Below are 18,785 nucleotides of genomic sequence, written 5' to 3'. Positions count from 1 at the left end.
TTTGTAGTTTGCACAGGTCACCAAGATGAACCATAAGGAGAAGCACAATCACACAGCAGTGACCAAGGTGACTGAATTTATTCTCATGGGGATTACAGACAACCCTGAGCTGCAGGCTCCACTGTTTGGACTCTTCCTTATCATATACTTGGCCACGGTGATGGGCAATCTGGGCATGGTTATCTTGACCTACTTGGACTCCAAGCTACAAACCCCCATGTACTTTTTCCTTAGACATTTGTCAGTTACTGATCTTGGTTACTCCACTGTTATTGCCCCGAAGATGTTGGTAAACTTCACAGTGAACAAAAATATAATTTCCTACAATTGGTGTGCCACTCAGCTAGCATTCTTTGAGATTTTCATCATCACTGAGCTCTTTATTCTATCAGTAATGGCCTGTGATCGCTACGTAGCCATCTGTAAACCTCTTCTGTATGTGATCATCATGGCAGAGAAAGTGTGTTGGGTGCTGGTACTCGTTCCCTATCTCTATAGCACATTTGTGTCACTATTTCTCACAATTAAGTTATTTAAACTGTCCTTCTGTGGCTCAAACATCATCAGTTACTTTTACTGTGACTCTATCCCTCTGATGTCCTTACTCTGTTCTGACACACATGAATTAGAATTAATAATTTTGATCTTCCCAGGCTGTAATTTGCTCTTCTCGCTCTCAATTGTTCTCATATCCTACATGTTTATTCTAGTGGCCATTCTCAGAATGAATTCAAAGGAAGGAAGGTACAAAGCCTTCTCCACCTGTAGCTCTCATCTGATAGTGGTGATTGTGTTCTACGGGACATTATTATTTATTTACTTGCAACCCAAGTCCAGTCATACTTTGGCTACTGATAAAATGGCCTCAGTGTTTTACACCCTGGTGATTCCTATTCTGAATCCATTGATCTATAGCCTAAGGAACAAAGAAGTAAAAGAGGCTCTAAAGAGAACTTTGACCAATTGATTCAAAATTCCCAGTTAATATCATAACATCCAGTTGCATAGTTGTGTACAATAGTCTTTGTTTAGTACCCTGTCCAACCAATTATAACATCAGAAAGTAGAAATATTCTATCTGCTTAGGTTTTCCTCTTCTACTGGACAAAACATGTCCTTTTAGAGCAACCCATACTCTTTGTCACCTCAATGGAATAAAGAAATACTATATTCAGGTAATATATGTCCTAAGCAATTTTCAAGGTCATATTGGAACCTCTGCTATTTATAAATAAGACAAATTATATCAAGCTTACAGTTGTAGAGTTAAAAAGAAAAGCTTCTATCGTTCAAAGGGAGTAAAAGTAACCAGAAAATAAGTAATAGATATTTCATAGCAGGCACTGGGTATTAAATAAGATTGAACCAGAAAGACTGTGTAGGCTAGATAGGAAGCAAGAAAGTAATTAGATTTTCCTCTGTCTTCTTAGTGCAACCTGTACTTTTTGCCAGAAAGTAAGTAAATATGTGATTATAACACAACATGAAAAGGCTATTTAGACTGACCAACATGGTGAAACCTTGTCTCCTAAAAATACAAAAATTAGCCAGGCACGGTGGTGTGCACCTGTAGTCTCAGCTACTTGGTAGGCTGAGACAGAAGAATTTCTTAAAACTGGGAGGTGGAGTTGCAGTGAGCTGAAATCACGCCACTACACTCCAGCCTGGGCGACAGAGCGAGGCTCCGTCTCAAAAGGGAAGGTAAAGGGAAAGGGAAAAGGGGGGAGGGGAGTAGAAGGGAGGGGAAGCTGTTTAAAAATTAAAGCTAAGTACACAATAAAGTAAAGCTACCTCAGAATGAGGTTTTCAATCAGATGAAGTTAATATTGTATATGTTAGAGATAAAGTAGGCTTTTGATTAGGAGTGATAAGAAAAATATTGGATATTCTAGATCTTCCTTGACAGATCCTATCACTATTGTAAACACTGGTTTCTGATAACTTCCTGATACACTGATTTAGAATTGACAACCTGAAGATAAATAAGTTATCTGGTCATCTATTGTAATGATATTAATACAGAATTGAGAAAAATATATGGAGATAATACTGATTAAAGAAAACCGATACACTCGAGAGTGAGTTGCGTTTCCATTCCTGTCTTCTTTGTCTCCCTCGTGAGCCTGTATACACAGTGGCATGGAATGTATACTAACATAATGCTGCATTTACATTGTGTACTCTCACTTAGCAAATAAATGGATTCCTTACATTTTAATATTCTCCCATTGTTTCAATGGGCCTCCTTTTTTAGATTGTAAAAATATATACACTTTTCTAATTGTGCCTGTTTCAATTTAATCTGGTGTTCAAAGTAAAATTGTGAGGAATTGAATCAGAAAATGAACCATGGAGTCTTTAGCCAGATCCATTTATTCTCTTCCTTTTTTCATCTTCTTTCATTCACTGTATTCTACTTCATCTAAACATAAATTGATCATAATAATAGAAACACAAAATTACATTAACCGATCATATCAAATTTGTTTACTTCTGACTTTGATAACATCTGATCCTGTTCATAAGCATATTAATTTTTATAATCAATTTTACTTTTCCAGAGTAACATTTTATTTTTTTTTTTTTGAGACAGAGTCTTGCTTTGTCACCCAGGCTGGAATACCATGGTACGATATCGGCTCACTACAACCTCCACCTCCTAGGTTCAAGCAATTCTCCTGCCTCAGCCTCCTGAGTGCTGGGATTACAGGCGCACACCACCGTGCCTGGCTAATTTTTTTTTTAGTAGAAATGGAGGTTTCATTGTGTTGCCCAGGATGGTTGAGAACTCGTGAGCTCAGGCAATTCGCCCACCTCTGCCTCCCAAAGTGCTGAGATTATGGACGTGAGCCACTGCACCCGGCCCAGCGTAACAATTTATATTACAATGAGTAAATATAACTCTTTGGTTTTGTATATTTTCCCTTCACAAATAATACAATTCTATCCCTTTCTAAAACCCAGAACTAAAATTAAATAATATTAATAGCATTAAAAAAATCATGCTATATTATGTTTAAATTGCCACCAAAAACATATGCTGTAACAAATATCTTGATTATAAAATAATATACTGGCAATTTTTATTTCTAGAATAAATGTATCTGGTTATTCTACATTCTAATAATGTGTTGTTGGGGGTAAATATTTTGCATAAATAAATTATAATTTAAAAATTTTTTGATGAGAATAAATGCTGTGAAATGTGAGTTTTTCCAAGTAGTGTTCCTTCTTTTGTCCATTTTTTATGAAATACTAACATTTACTAAAATATTATTTTCATTGTGTGATGACAAAAATGCAAAATGACAGTAATAAGTGTCTAAAGTCAGCTATTTGATACCATAGATAAAATATAGATGGTTTTCAAACATTACATTCTTCTTTACAAAAAGTTTATAATATTCCACTGCAGTTGGACACTGCTATTGTCCCTGATAGTCACAAAACACACATTCTGATTACGACTATAATCATGAGTAGTTGAAAAATAATGCTGCCAGACTATATAAAATTCCTTTAGTATTTATATATTCTCAAACTTCTTCCCATAGTTAAAATTTTTAGCTTTATTTGATTTATTTTTCACTCCATGTCTAATTAATGACTTGGTACACTAAAAGCTTTTACCAAATATATTTTAATACATCTGCATTACTAATGTTCACATGACAAAAGTTGAGAGGTTCTAATGACTAGATTGCATAAACTCAACTACCAATTATTTCTAAAGACCCTTGAGGCTTATTTCCTACATAAGCTCTGTAATGAATGTCTTCAATTCTCACTCCGTGGCTTCCTTATTCAGACAGCAAGACATTCTCCTCTTAAAGGAATTTTCTCAGACTTCATATTTTTTGCATCAAACATGAAGCCATTCTGGCTTAAAAATGTTGAAAGAGATAGCTCAATGGAGAATAATTATCTCCTTTACTGTCTTATCCTAAGCAACCAAATGGTTCATCCTTAATCTAACACCACAGGGTTGAGACCAAGGTACAAATTTCAGCTAGGCTCAATTTTAAGGTACCAAATTGTAGTATTAACTTTAATAACTGCCACGAAAGGTGACTGTTTTAAGAGTGGACAGGTGTTTCACATCTTTTGTTAGTTGAATTTCTAGGTATTTTATTCTCTTTGTAGCAATTGTGAATGGGATTGAACTAATGATCTGTCTCTCTGTTTGTCTGTTATTGGTGTATAGGAATGCTTGTGATTTCTGCACATTGAGTTTATATCCTGAGACTTTGCTGAAGTTGCTTATAGCTTAAGGAGATTTGGGGCTGAGACAATGGGTCTTCTAAATATGCAATCATGTTGTCAGCAAATAGAGTTTCCTAATTCAATACCATTTATTTCTTTTTCTTGCCTGATTGCTCTGGCTAGAACTTCCAATACTATATTGAATAGAAAAGGTGACAGAGGGCATCCTTGTCTAGTGCCAGTTTTCAAAGGGAATGCTTCCAATTTTTGCCCATTCAGTATGATATTCACTGCAGGTTTGTCATAAATACTTTTTATTATCAAGGAGAACTACAAACCACTGCTGAAGGAAATAAGAGAGGACACAACAGATGGAAAAACATTCCATGCTCATGGTTAGGAAGAATCAATATCATGAAAATGGCCATACTGCCCAAAGTAATTTATAGATTCAACACTACACCCATCAAGCTACTATTGACCATCTTCACAGAACTGGAAAATAACACTTTAAATTTCATATGGAACCAAAAGAGAGCCCACATAGCTAAGACAATCCTAAGCAAAAAGAACAAAGATGGAGGCATCATGTTACCTGACTTCAAACTATACTACAAGGCTACAATAATTAAAACAGCATGGTATTAGTATCAAAACAGAGACATAGACCAACGGAACAGAACAGAGGCCTCAGAAGTAACACTGCACATCTACAGCCATCTGATTTTTGACGAACCTGACAAAAACAAGCCATGGGGAAAGGATTCCCTGTTTAATAAATGGTATTGGAAAAACTGGCTAGCCATGTGCAGAAAGCTGAAATAGGATCCCTTCCTTATACCTTACACTAAAATTAACTCCAGATGGATTAAACATTTAAACATAAGATCTAACACCATAGAAACCCTAGAAAAAAACCTAGACAATACCATTCAGGACATAGGCATAGGCAAGGAATTCATAACTAAAACACCAAAAGCAATGGCAACAAAAGCCAAAATAGACAAATGGGATCTAATTAAACTTAAGAGTTTTTGCACAGCACAAGAAACTATCATTAGAGTGATAGGCAACCAACAGAATTGGAAAAAAAACTTTTGCAATCTACTCATATGACAAAGGGCTAATATCCATATCTACAAATAATTAAAACAGATTTATAAGAAAAAAACAAACCCATTCAAAAGTGGGCAAAGGATAAGAACAGACACTTTTCAAAAGAAGACATTTATGAGGCCAAAACACATGAAAAAATGCTCATCATCACTGGTCATTAGAGAAATGCAAATCAAAACCACATTGAGATACCATCTCATGCCAGTTAGAATGGCGATCATTAAAAAATATGGAGACAACAGCTGCTGGAGAGGATGTGGAGAAATAGGAACACTTTTACACTGTTGATGGGAGTGTAAATTAGTTCAACCATTTTGGAAGATAGTGTGGCAATTCCTCAAGGATCTAGAAATAGAAATACATTTGACCCAGCAATCCCATTACTGGGTATATGCCCAAAGGATTATAAACCATTTTATTATAAAGACACATGCATACATATATTCATTGCAACACTGTTTACAGTAGCAAAGACCTGGAACCAACCCAAATGTCCATCAATGATAGACAAGTTAAAGAAAATGTGGCACATATACACCATAGAATATCATGCAGCCATAAAAAGGATGAGCTCATGTCCTTTGCAGGAACATGGATGAAGCTGGAAACCAGCATTATCCGCAAACTGACACAAGAACAGAAAACCAAACACCGCATTTTCTCACTCGTAGGCAGGTGTTGAACGATGAGAACACATGGGCACAGGGAGGGGAATATCACACCCTGGGGTCTGTAGGGCGGTAGAGGGCTAGGGGAGGAACAGTGCGGGGTAGGAAGGTTGGAGAGGGATAACATTGGGAGAAATGCCTGATGTAGGTAACTGGGGGATGGAGGCAGCAAACTACCATGGGATGTGTGTACCTATGTAACAATCCTGCAAGATCTGCACATGTACCCCAGAACTTAAAGTACAATTACAAAAAAAAATCTTAACTTCTTAAAGTAGACATTTCTCTCAAGGCCAAGGAACCCACTTGATCAAATGCACTGTAATATGGGAAGAGCAGAAACATGTCCTGGTCTCTTCACCAAACTGATCTCCACATAACCACGTTGCTAGATTAACACAACCTGTTCATTTGTCTATAAAATGCACTGATGGATGCCCCAATGTGGTAGGCTAATATTACCATTACTACTCTCTCATCAGTTCAAGTATTTGCTAATTAAGCTTTATTTGTGTTTGTTCTCAAACCAATATATTCCATTTGTATTTTTATTGTAATTCTATGATATAATTAATATTATATAAACCAATGATACATGAATGCAAAATTAAAAATTATTTATTTGATTAAAATCACATTAAAAGGCTTGAAAGATTCAATAAAGTCAACTCTCAAAAAGAAAAAAAAAAAAAGAGTGGACAGTTGTAGACCTAGTCTCACGGCATAAAAGCAAGGTTCCCCATACCTGGCTTTTGATCTGCTTCTATATGCCACAGAAAAAATTTAGAATAGCCAAAATAACCTTGAAAAACAACAATGTTAGAAAACTCACAATACCTACTCGATGCCTGCCTATAAACCTACAGTACTGGGGTTAATGCAGCACTTTATAAAGATAGATAAATAGATTTGTGGTGCAGAATAGAGCACAAAACACATGTACACATGGACATTCAGTTGATTACCTACTAAAAAGCCCACGTAATTTATATGGGACCTTAGATACATATAAATATCACCTACAAGCTGTAACTAAAAGGCAATCAAACACAAATAGGATAAAAGATACTCCACATAGTAAATATTAATGGTCAATATGCACATGATAAAGAGGCCTAACATCCTCAGCTATCAGGGAAATGGAATTACAGTAACAGCAAGATACTATTTTCCATCAACTCATTTGAGTAAAATTTAAAATATTTCATTACCAAGTACCGAGTGTCAACATGATGAAGGGTATTAGCTCCTAAAATTATCATACTTGCTGATTACCATGTAAAATGGTACTTCGCTTTTTTGGAGAACAGTTTGGTGGTTATAAATAAGGTTAAATGCATTACTACCACATGTTCACAGAGTTCACCTTCTAAATGTTTTCCAAAGGGGAATGAAAACATGTCTAAAAAACATGTACATTCATGTTATTGATAACTGTATTCAAAGTAGTATAAAATGGAAATATATCAACTATTCATAAGCAAATGAAAATATAAATTATGCTGTATTCCTAAAATAGAATACTACTCAACAATAGAATGGAATGAGCTATTGCTATATGCAGCAGCACAAATGAATTTCAATAGCATTAACCAGACACAACCTACTATATTTTTCCTTTTACATGAAGTTCTAGAACAGATAAACTCATATGTGGTGATAGAAATCATGGCAATTTCAAGCATGTCATTTCCAATGAACTAAGGTTTTGCTACCAGTGTCAGCCATTTACTCTCCCACTAATTGGGATTATTTTTTAAAAGAGGTCTTTTCCCCTGACGTACATGTTTTAGAAAATCTTAGAAGAGGAGTAGTTGCATGACTTAATGGGAAGCAGCAATTTTGGGATGGAATTTACTGAAATTGATTAAAAATTTTGCATTGTTTCAGAGCTAGAAAAATTTTATGTATCAAAAATGATAATAGCCTTACATTGAGTATAAATAATATTTAAAAGCGTGTGAATATGTGACCATTTGTGATGTTATTTGTAAAAAAACAGAATATATACTTATCTTTTGAAGTGTTAAAACTAGTACTTTATATTCTTTATCATATCACTTTTTCTAAGTGTTGAATATATTGCAATTTGTTTTTCTGTGTTCTATTGTATAGCCTTAGGAAGTGTATTAAACATATCTGAATGTGTAAAATAGAAGTAAATGCCCCATATGGTGTAATGCTGCCTTATATATAAAACTGTGTAGGTATATTAAAAAGAAATCATAACAGTTGTATCCTGAGATATAGTATGGAGAAATTTACTGCAAAGAGACATTGGGGAACATTTGGGGATGATTTAAATACATTATTCAAATGTCAACTACGTTTAGTTGGCATTTTATTGTATGTAAGTTCTTGCTCTTTTAACAGAAACCAATACAATATGATCCTTTTATTTATTTTTCCAGGTTTATTGAGTTATAATAGGCAAATAAAAATTATATATATGTAAGGTGTACAACAGGACAATTTTTTATTTTGTTTTATTTATTTATTTATTTATTGTAGAGATGGGGCCTTGCCATGTTGACCAGGCTGGTCTTGAACAAGCAATCTTCCGCCTCAGGCTCCCAAAGTGCTGAGATTACAGGAGTGAGCCACCACATTCATCATCATGATGTCTTCATAAACGTATATATTGTGAAATAATTACCAAGGGATGAAACTAATTTACGTATCCATTATCTCATACAGTTTTGTGTGTGGGGGGGAAGGACATTTAAGATCTACTGTGTCAGCAATTGTCAAGTGTACAATACAGTCTTATTAACATTAATCACCATGCTGGCTGTCAGATACCCAGAACTTATTTATCCTCCATAATGTATATTTTATGCTTAACTTACATAATTTACATTACACACTTACATTTAACATACTCCATTACATAACTTACATTTTATACTCTTTGGTCGACATCTTCAAGTTGCTTCTACTCCTCAGCCCCAGCAACCACTTTTATTTTCTGTCTCTATTAGGTTGACTCTTTTAGATTTCACGTAAGAGTGTGATCATGAAGTAAAACGTTACCCTTTTAATACTATCTTTAACTTGCCTCTCAAAAGCTTTCCTCAAATTTCTATATAATACACATAAATGAATTTTTAAAAATATATAATTGTATACTAAACATATCCCATAATTAACAAATTTCTAAACTGTGTATTTCATTTTCAGTATTTTATCTCACTGAAAAAAATATCTGGTGAAGATTTTATTTATATATTTAAGTAACTTGTATTACTTATGTAGAAGAGATTTCCAGAAGCAGGTTTTATTCTAAATGAAGATTCCATCTTTTCAGCTGTTTTGGGCCTAACTTGAGAGGTTTAGAATAATTATGTTCCTCTGTTCATGACAAATAATTGGGTTTTAGTTTAGATTGTGAGGTCTGGCTCCAGCCAATGGAGATCAGACACAGCAGTAAGGACGACTCCAAATGCATAAGGGATAAATTTGTGTGTTTTTCTTTGTTCTTTGTACTCTCATGACACAATGGCTAGCAAGGGTATCCTTCCTGCAGTCCAAGAAGTAAAAATTGTGTTTCTGAAAGATCCTTTGTCTCAGTGCTAATTTTTCTTTGCCACACAGAGCATCTATTTCCGACATCTATTTCCAGTAGCTAGAAGCTGATGGTATCACAGTCAAATTAAAAAAAAAAAAAACTATATCTATAAATAATATATTTATTATATCACTGTCTCCGTTGTCTCTCTTTATCTCTTATTTCAAAGTATAAAACATAAATTCCCTGACGCATGAAGGCATTATTTAAAAACACTAAACATTTGGAATATATGCATTTTTCTGCATGTAATACACAGATCAAGGAACAACTCCGTGAGGACACAGTGAAAAGGAGGCCCCCTGCAAGCCCAGGTGAGCCACCCCAGAAGAATCCAGACCTGCTGAGACCTCGAACTTGAACTTCTATCTTTCAGTACTGTAAGGAAACAAATTTCCATTGTTAAAACTACTCAGGCTGTGGCATTTTGTTATGATAGTCTTCAGTACAACTTTCATCTTAATTTCTTTACCCAGTCCCAGTCACCACCATTGGGAAACCACCACAGAATGACTTAATGTGAATTTGTTTTCTTGTGTTCTTACAAAGCATACAACAGTTTTCTCTGTACATGGGTTTATATTGTACATAAATGTGATCATGCTATATATCTCCATTTTCTGCTTTAATTTGAGGCCTTGGGGGCAGATCTTTGTATATACAAAAGGACTTAATTCTTAAATAAGATAATTTCCCCAAGGCACATTTCTTTCTAAACAATTCCATTAGTCATTACATGCGTAAAAATGCATATGTTCTACATGTTAGGTGTCTTTAAAAATGCCTTTGTGCATCAGAGACTTTATGTTTTATACTTTGAAATAAAAGGTAGAGGGAGACAACAGAGTTAATGACTCAATAAATATATTATTTATAGATACAAGTTGTTTTTTTTTAAACTTTTCCTGTGATACCATCAGCTTCTAGCTCTTACATAGCTCATCTTGCAATAATGAGTCTCTGAATGGAAATGAGTTACTTGAAAAGACAGTTTAATCACCATGTCCCTTAGCTGTAATGAACTTGAACTCACTTCAATAATACAGAATAAACACAGACTACCAGAAGGACTCACAGAGTGTCTGATTGACTTTCTAGAGGGAGACCTTGTTAAGGAACCAGTCCCAGGTGGCATCTTCCCCAAAGACATAAAAGGCAATGTGTATGTACAAGAGTTGCCTGTGCTTCAGAGTTAAGGTCTCAAAGGTTTTTAAAGCCCCACATCTCTCATTGTCACAGCCATGTATAAACTCTAAGAACCTGAAGCAGATTCTCCTGTAGAGGTGGGTGGAAAATACTTTTTTTTTTTTGTATAATGATCTTTAAAAGATCCAAAACCATACCTTAAAATGAGCCACTTCACTTTGATTTGGGAAGGCTTGTTTCATTTATGTATAATCAAATAATACAATGCTTAAACTAAAGTTTGGTTTTAGGATTTATAACTATTTTTAGGAATACAGGGCTTGATCATAATTATAATCATAATTATATGATTATAATTATGATCAAGCTATTTATGTTTCCAAGTTAGAAATAGCATCATTATGTATAATCAAATAATACAATGATTAAGCAAATTATGTCACTACTGAATCTATGAATTTTTGCTCATGGAGGCTGTTTACATCATGGTTTAAGTTTGCAATATTATTTACAATGAAAATTGTATGTTGCACAGTATAACTTATGAAAGAAAAAACTGTATATACAACTACCGGAAGTCAAAATGATGCCTTTTATTTTTGAGAATGCAAGTATAGAATGCAAGTGTCCTCAGAAAAATTATCCTTTCAATGTGATAATATACAAGCAAATATGTATAGAAGTATAGTATGTAATCCAGTGCAATAATGGAAAATGTTTAAACCATCTATCTTGTCATGAAAGGAATCTGTCAGTATTTTAGTTCAGAAGAAATAGCAAGGAAGAACTTCCATTTGATATCAAAAAGTAGGACTTCCATTTGCGGGAAGACATTTCCAAAAGCAGAAGTAAGACTTTAAGAAAAACTGCACAACCCTAGATTCATGGTGTGATGGGACAAAACCTCTATAGCATTATCAAGAGGATTATAGAAAAAACTCATTGCCTGGGTTGTCCTTAGTTAAACTAACCCAAAATAGAATGTTCAAAAATAAGTTTACTTTCTTTTCATTCCCTCTCAGATGGTATAACAAAAAAAAAATCTTGAGTTCATGGAAAGTATTTTGAAAAAACACTTTTTAAAAGGCTATTATTGTTGACTAACACTAGTAATAGGGAATAAATAAGAATTATTTTGTTTAAAAGTTAAAGGCTATTATTGTTACACATTAGCCATAAAACATGGTACTAACTTAAAGACAACTAACTGGGGCCCAAGAATGGGAACAGTGGCTCACACCTGTAATCCTAGCACTTTGGGAGGCCAAGGCAGGTGGATCACCTGAGGTCAGGAATTCAAGACCAGCCTGGCCACCACCCCATTTCTACTAAAAATAAAAAAAAATCGGCAGGTATGGTGGTGTACGCCTTGTAGTCCTCGCTACCTGGGAGACTGAAGCTTACCTGGGAACAGAAGTTGCAGTGAGCAGAAATCACACCACCACGCTCCAGCTGACTGGGTGACCGCGTGAGACTCTGTCTCACAAGAAAAACACAACTCATCTTTCTACTCTTTCAATTCAATAGTAGTTTTGAAAAGATTGAACATGCCTAGAGAGTGATCACAAATGACATCTTTAAATATTACAAAATTAAAATTTATTAGCCTCATTTGATGCTACCCTCATTTCTGGTTTTTAAATATATGGACACACTACTACAAATGGTGGACAAACTTTTTTGAGAGAAGATTGTACCTCTCACACACACACACAACAACTAAAAAAAAAAAAAAAAAAAGAAAGAGAAAGAAAAAGAAACCAGTCTAAGAAGAATCAATACCAGTGAGGACATGAAGGGTCAGAAATAAAAATATGCCTTTAATGCATGTTTGTTAGGGTAAATGACCAGAAAAGTCAAGTGAATTTGATGGTAAATGAGGTAAAAGCATATTTCAATTATTGTAAAAAATAGCTTGGATAACATAACTTAATTGTATAAAATGCCTTAATGACTGTCATTCCTACCAGTCAATCTAAAAGAATCATAACATGGTGAACCAGAAAGGATACAGTAATTAATAAAAGTGCTTGCTCTAAGGAAGTGGAAAAGTGAGATGCATAGAATGGGAAAGTATTCACAGAAACTAGCACATAGTGTAATCTTGAGAGCTGAAAGAGAAAATTATAGGATGGATATGGTTTTTGTGATTTAAAATGATTACTTTTAAGAATTAATTATTGGATTTTTAAATAAATCATAAAGCCAGGAAAGCACTAGGTGTCACCAGAAACAGTAGCTAACACAGTCTACAAGCATTCATATTGGCTGGTATCTGGCATGTTTGCTAAGACAGACAACACAGTGGCTGAAGGCTGCAGAGGGAATACTAATATTGCAAACCCAGAGAAAGTCAGATAAGAAAGGGGCACTGGAGGGGACACAGAAGCCTGACTACCTGTTGTGTAGTGTTTGGAAATAAAAGGAAAACGAGAGTGTCAAAAATAAGATTGATCTTGAGTCAGAAAGCATGCAAACTGAATGAAGAACAAATTAGGAATTGGGGTTGTACATTTTTATAAAATCTTGAAATATAACAAAAAACGTTATCATTATCTAGATTGATGTTTCCCAAGCCTAATCACATCAATATCAGCCAGATTTAAATATTAGCTTACTTAAATGATTATTTAAATGTTTCCTAAGCAACTGAAACTGAATACATTCAAAATATCACTTTGTTTACTCCATCTTAAAACATATTGTCTCATACTCAAAAATGGCATGGCTGTTGCCCTAATCAAAATAAATCCCCCATCTATCATTCTGTCATATATAACTTATGTAACTTATTACATAAATTATGTTGAGGAGAGCATCTTGTTTCTGCTCCAGACTCTCAATGTCACCATTTTTTGATCCTGAGTTTCTCCATTTTAGCCGAAGCCCACATTATTTTATATCAGAAGTCCCATATCAACCTCTAAACTCATTTTTTATTGTTATTTTAAAATTTCTATTGCTGCCCTGCCTTGGGCTTTTTCAATCCTATAGTACATTATCTTTATAACAACAAGAGTAATCTTTTTAAATAAAGCTAATAATGTTATTCACCTATCTTAAGATGTTGTCATGGCTTACAGTTAAAGGTCTGCAGGTCTCTGTTGAGCTGCGGACATGGGCCTGTCTCCTGCAGAATGGGGTTTGTTAAAGTTGTGAAGAATAAGGCCTACCTTAAAAGACACCAAGTGAAATTTAGAAGACGATGAGACGGTAAAATGGATTACTACGCTCTGAAATGCTTGGTGATACAGGATAAAAATAAATACAACATGCCCAAATACAGGAAGATAGTTTGTATAACAAACAGAGATATCATTTGTCAGATTGCTTTTGCCTGTATAGAGGAGGATACGATATTCTGCACAGCATATGCACACAAACTGCCAAAATGTGCTGTGAAGGCTGGCCTGACAAATTCTGCTGCAGTGTATTGTACTGGCCTGCTGACGGACTGTAGGCTTCTCAATAGGTTTGGCATGGACAAGATCTATAAAGGTCAAGCGGTAGAGACTGGTGATGATTACCATGTGGAAAGCATTGATGGTCAGCCAGGTGCCTTTACCTGCTATTTGGATGCAGGCCTTGCCAGAACTACCACTGGCTATAAAGCTTTGGTGCCCCGAAGGGAGCTGTGGATGGAGGCTTGCCTATCCCACACAGTACCAAACGATTCCCTGGTCATGATTCTGAAAGCAAGGAATTTAATGTAGAAGTACACTGTAAGTGTATCATGGGCCAGAATTTTGCAGATGACATGTTCTACTTAATGAAGAAGATGAAGATGCTTACAAGAAGCAGTTCCCTCTATACATAAAGAACAGCCTAACTCCAGACATGATGGAGGAGATATATAAGAAAGCTTATGCAGCTATACGAGAGAATCTAGTCTATGAAACGAAGCCCAAGAAAGAAGTTCAAACGCAAAGGTGGAAACTGCTAAAATTAAAAAAGACCTTCCCTTAACATACCATGTGAAAATATTCCCCCAAGTTATCATAATGTATTTTCTTTTTAAATTTATTTATTATACTTATTGCAGTGTGCAATAATCTTGTTTATATGTTTGTTTACCAGGTTTTTGTATGTTTCCTGTCATTGGACTAGCAGGTCCATAAGAGGGATAAGCAATGTATCTGAAGTTTGCATGTTGCCCGAGTAAGGTATTCAATAAACAGGTGTAAATAAATAAATAAGGTGATTATTTTTAAAAACAAGAAAAAGTGTGATGTTTGGTTTCAGAATCAAACTGAGATTAGATATTAACAATGTTAGGAATTATTTTGGTTCATTTCATTCTTTTTTCACACTACAGCATAGTTTTCTACTTTTCTATTTATCTTTTTTTCAGGAGAAAATAATGTAAACAGCTCTGGGATTTTAAAATTCAGGCATTTTTAATAATATTGTGTTAACCCACTGAAATGTAACTCCACATTTTTAGATAAGGGACTATGATAGAATTTCTTTGGGTCAGGTGCCCACACCAGTGGAACTATAAATTATGGCAGAGAAGGCACTCTAATTGCCTCAGTTAGGGGTAGGTGATCATCCTAAATTTATAAAGAACTCAACGGGAATATTTAGACATGTTAAAATAGCACTTAAATTGTGTCAGTTATGAGCATTGTAGTTTTCACAGAAAATCTCTAAATAATAATACTCATGCTTATTACAGTAATGAAAATATTAAAAATATTAAGATGAATAAAAAATCAACTAAAAAGCAGTTATACTTTATGTTGTAAAAATTATATATAATTATATAATAATATAATTATAATTATATAATATATGCTCAACATAAATAATATATAAATAAAAATTGTGATTAAACATAAAATACAATGTGAAAACTATGAGGAGTGGTCCAAACTTATGAAAGAACGACCAAAAAAAAGAAATGAGAAAGAAGGAACAGAAAGTAGTACTCAGTAAAGCATAATGTCATGAAATTACAAAAACGAAATTTCCACCAATATGACGTTATTTATTTATTTATTTATTTTTTCCCCATTTATTTATTTTATTGCATTTTAGGTTTTGGGGTACATGTGAAGAACATGCAAAATTGTTGCATAGGAACACACGTGGCAGTGTGATTTGCTGCCTTCCTCCCCATCACCTACATCTGGCATTTCTCCCCTTGCTATCTCTCCTCAGCTTCCCACCCCCCACCCTCCCTCCCCTATTTCCCCCCAACTGACCCCAGTGTGTAGTGCTCCCCTTCCTGTGTCCATGTGTTCTCATTGTTTAACACCCGCCTATGAGTGAGAACATGCGGTGTTTGATCTTCTGCTCTTCTGTCAGTTTGCTGAGAATGATGGTTTCCAGGTTCATCCATGTCCCTACAAAGGACACAAACTCATCCTTTTTGATGGCTGCATAATATTCCATGGTGTATATGTGCCACATTTTCCCTATCCAGTCTATCGTCGATGGGCATTTGGGTTGGTTCCAGGTCTTTGCTATTGTAAACAGTGCTGCAATGAACATTCGTGTACACATGTCCTTATAGTAGAACGATTTGTAATCCTTTGGACATATACCCAGTAATGGGATTGCTGGGTCAAATGGAATTTCTATTTCTAGGTCCTTGAGGAATCGCCACACTGTCTTCCACAATGGTTGAACTAATTTACACTCCCACCAACAGTGCAAAAGTGTTCCTATTTCTCCACATCCTCTCCAGCATCTGTTGTCTCCAGATTTTTTAATGATCGCCATTCTAACCGGCGTGAGATGGTATCTCAGTGTAGTTTTGATTTGCATTTCTCTGATGACCAGTGATGATGAGCATTTTTTCATATGTTTGTTGGCCTCACGTATGTCTTCTTTTGAGAAGTGTCTGTTCATATCCTTTGCCCACTTTTGAATGGGCTTGTTAGTTTTTTTCTTGTAAATCTGCTTTAGTTCTTTGTAAATTTTGGATATCAGCCCTTTGTCAGATGTGTAAACTGCGAAAATTTTTTCCCAATCTGTTGGTTGCCGATTCACTCTAATGATTGTTTCTTTTGCTGTGCAGAAGCTGTGGAGTTTGATTAGGTCCCATTTGTCTATTTTGGCTTTTGTTGTCAATGCTTTTGGCGTTTTGGTCATGAAGTCCTTGCCTACACCTACGTCCTGAATGGTTTTGCCTAGATTTTCTTCTAGGGTTTTTATGGTGTTAGGTCTTATGTTTAAGTCTTTAATCCATCTGGAGTTAATTTTCGTGTAAGGTGTCAGGAAGGGGTCCAGTTTCTGCTTTCTGCACATGGCTAGCCAGCTTTCCCAACACCATTTATTGAACAGGGAATCCTTTCCCCATTGCTTGTTTTTGTCTGGTTTGTCAAAGATCAGATGGTTGTAGAAAGGTTGTGTTGCCTCCGAGACCTCTGTTCTGTTCCATTGGTCTATATCTCTGTTTTGGTACCAGTACCATGCTGTTTTGATTACTGTAGCCTTGCTAAAAAGAAAATGTGTCACCTGAAAAACAGACCTGAGGACATAGCTCTGTGTATTTTAGAGTTAATTTAAAAAAAAGAGAAAAAGCAAACAGATGTGGATGGTAAATATGAGTTACGTGTGCATAATCCACATTATACTCATGGAATAAAGAAAATGGGACAAAACAGTATCTAGAATCTTCCATTCTTAAGAAAAATCAAGACGTCTCAGATTAGAAATTGGATTATTTGCAGATATAAATGCCTCAAGCCTTTCTCATGCTCAACATAAATGATATAAAATATTAATTGTGGCTTCAAGTGTTTGCAAACTAAGAATACACTCATAATTCAATAAGGTTGTGAGGAAGTAAATCCTCAAAATGTTTCATGATCATCTGTTTAATTTATTATACTTTTCGATACTTGCTTTTACTCTCTCCCAAATTATACTGTTCACTTATTAGACTTAGAAGCTTGAGTTTAATAATTGAGTTAGATTAATACATAATTCACAGAAATGTTACCAAGGAATTGTCCTAGCCATATAATGGCAGTCCTACAAATAATTCTTTAAAGTTTTTAACCTCTCTTTTCCCCCAAACAGATGAATTTCCAAACTTTTACATGGCTCCTGAAAATGTCACCAGGGTCACTGAGTTTATTCTCACAGGTGTCTCTGACTCTCCAGAGCTCCAGTTTCCCCTCTTCCTGGTCTTCCTGGTGCTCTATGTGCTGACCATGGCAGGGAACCTGGGCATCATCACCCTCACCAGTGTTGACTCTCGACTTCTGACCCCCATGTACTTTTTCCTGCGACAACTGGCTATCATCAATCTTGGCAATTCTACTGTCATTGCCCCTAAAATGCTGATTAACTTTTTACTAAAGAAGAAAACTACCTCATTCTATGAATGTGCCACCCAACTGGGAGGGTTCTTGTTCTTCATTGTATCGGAGGTAATCATGCTGGCTTTGATGGCCTATGACCGCTATGTGGCCATTTGTAACCCTCTGCTCTACATGGTGGTGGTGTCTCAGCGGCTCTGTCTCCTGCTGGTCTCCCTCACGTACCTCTATGGCTTTTCTACAGCTATTGTGGTGTCATCTTGTGTATTTTCCATGTCTTATTGTTCTTCCAATGTAATCAATCATTTTTACTGTGATAATGTGCCTCTGTTAGCATTATCTTGCTCTGATACTTACTTACCAGAAACAGTGGTCTTTGTATCTGCAGCTACAAATGTGGTTGGTTCTTTGATTATAGTTCTAGTATCTTATTTCAACATTGCTTTGTCCATTCTAAAAATACGTTCATCAGAAGGAAGAAGGAAAGCCTTTTCTACCTGTGCTTCACATATGATGGCAGTCACAATTTTTTATGGGACATTGCTATTCATGTATGTGCAGCCTCGAAGTAACCATTCATTAGATACTGATAAGATGGCTTCTGTGTTTTACACACTGGTCATTCCTATGCTGAATCCCTTGATCTATAGCCTAAGGAATAAGGATGTGAAGTCTGCTCTACAGAAATTCATGACAAATCAGTGCTATCCTTTAAAACAATGTAATTTTAAATGGTACAGATAAATAAGGAGAGAGTTAATAGAAGCTGCCATTATGTGAGAGAAAATGTAGGAAAAAGAAAAGGTAGGT

General features: G+C 35.3%; 2 protein-coding genes and 1 pseudogene across 2 annotated transcripts; all 3 read left to right on the top strand.

The window, feature by feature from the left end:
- Positions 1-25: 25 nt before the first annotated feature.
- LOC116554430 (olfactory receptor 8K1) lies at positions 26-967 on the top strand. The gene has a single exon (XM_032282401.1). The coding sequence runs from the start codon at positions 26-28 to the stop codon at positions 965-967; it is 942 nt and encodes a 313-aa protein (XP_032138292.1).
- Positions 968-13,838: 12,871 nt separating this feature from the next.
- LOC116554546 lies at positions 13,839-14,667 on the top strand (annotated as a pseudogene).
- A 3,060-nt stretch (positions 14,668-17,727) lies between these two features.
- On the top strand, positions 17,728-18,785 carry LOC116554428 (olfactory receptor 8J1). The gene has a single exon (XM_032282400.1). The coding sequence runs from the start codon at positions 17,754-17,756 to the stop codon at positions 18,717-18,719; it is 966 nt and encodes a 321-aa protein (XP_032138291.1). The 5' UTR covers positions 17,728-17,753; the 3' UTR covers positions 18,720-18,785.

This window comes from Sapajus apella, unplaced genomic scaffold (assembly GCF_009761245.1).
Source record: "Sapajus apella isolate SASKATOON/1434 unplaced genomic scaffold, GSC_monkey_1.0 scaffold14, whole genome shotgun sequence".
Lineage (NCBI taxonomy): Eukaryota > Metazoa > Chordata > Mammalia > Primates > Cebidae > Sapajus > Sapajus apella.
This window is presented reverse-complemented; position numbering and strand designations above follow the sequence as displayed.

Coding starts and splice junctions, on each gene's coding strand:
- LOC116554430 (XM_032282401.1), top strand. CDS start 26: ATGAACCATAAGGAGAAGCACAATCACACAGCAGTGACCAAGGTGACT.
- LOC116554428 (XM_032282400.1), top strand. CDS start 17,754: ATGGCTCCTGAAAATGTCACCAGGGTCACTGAGTTTATTCTCACAGGT.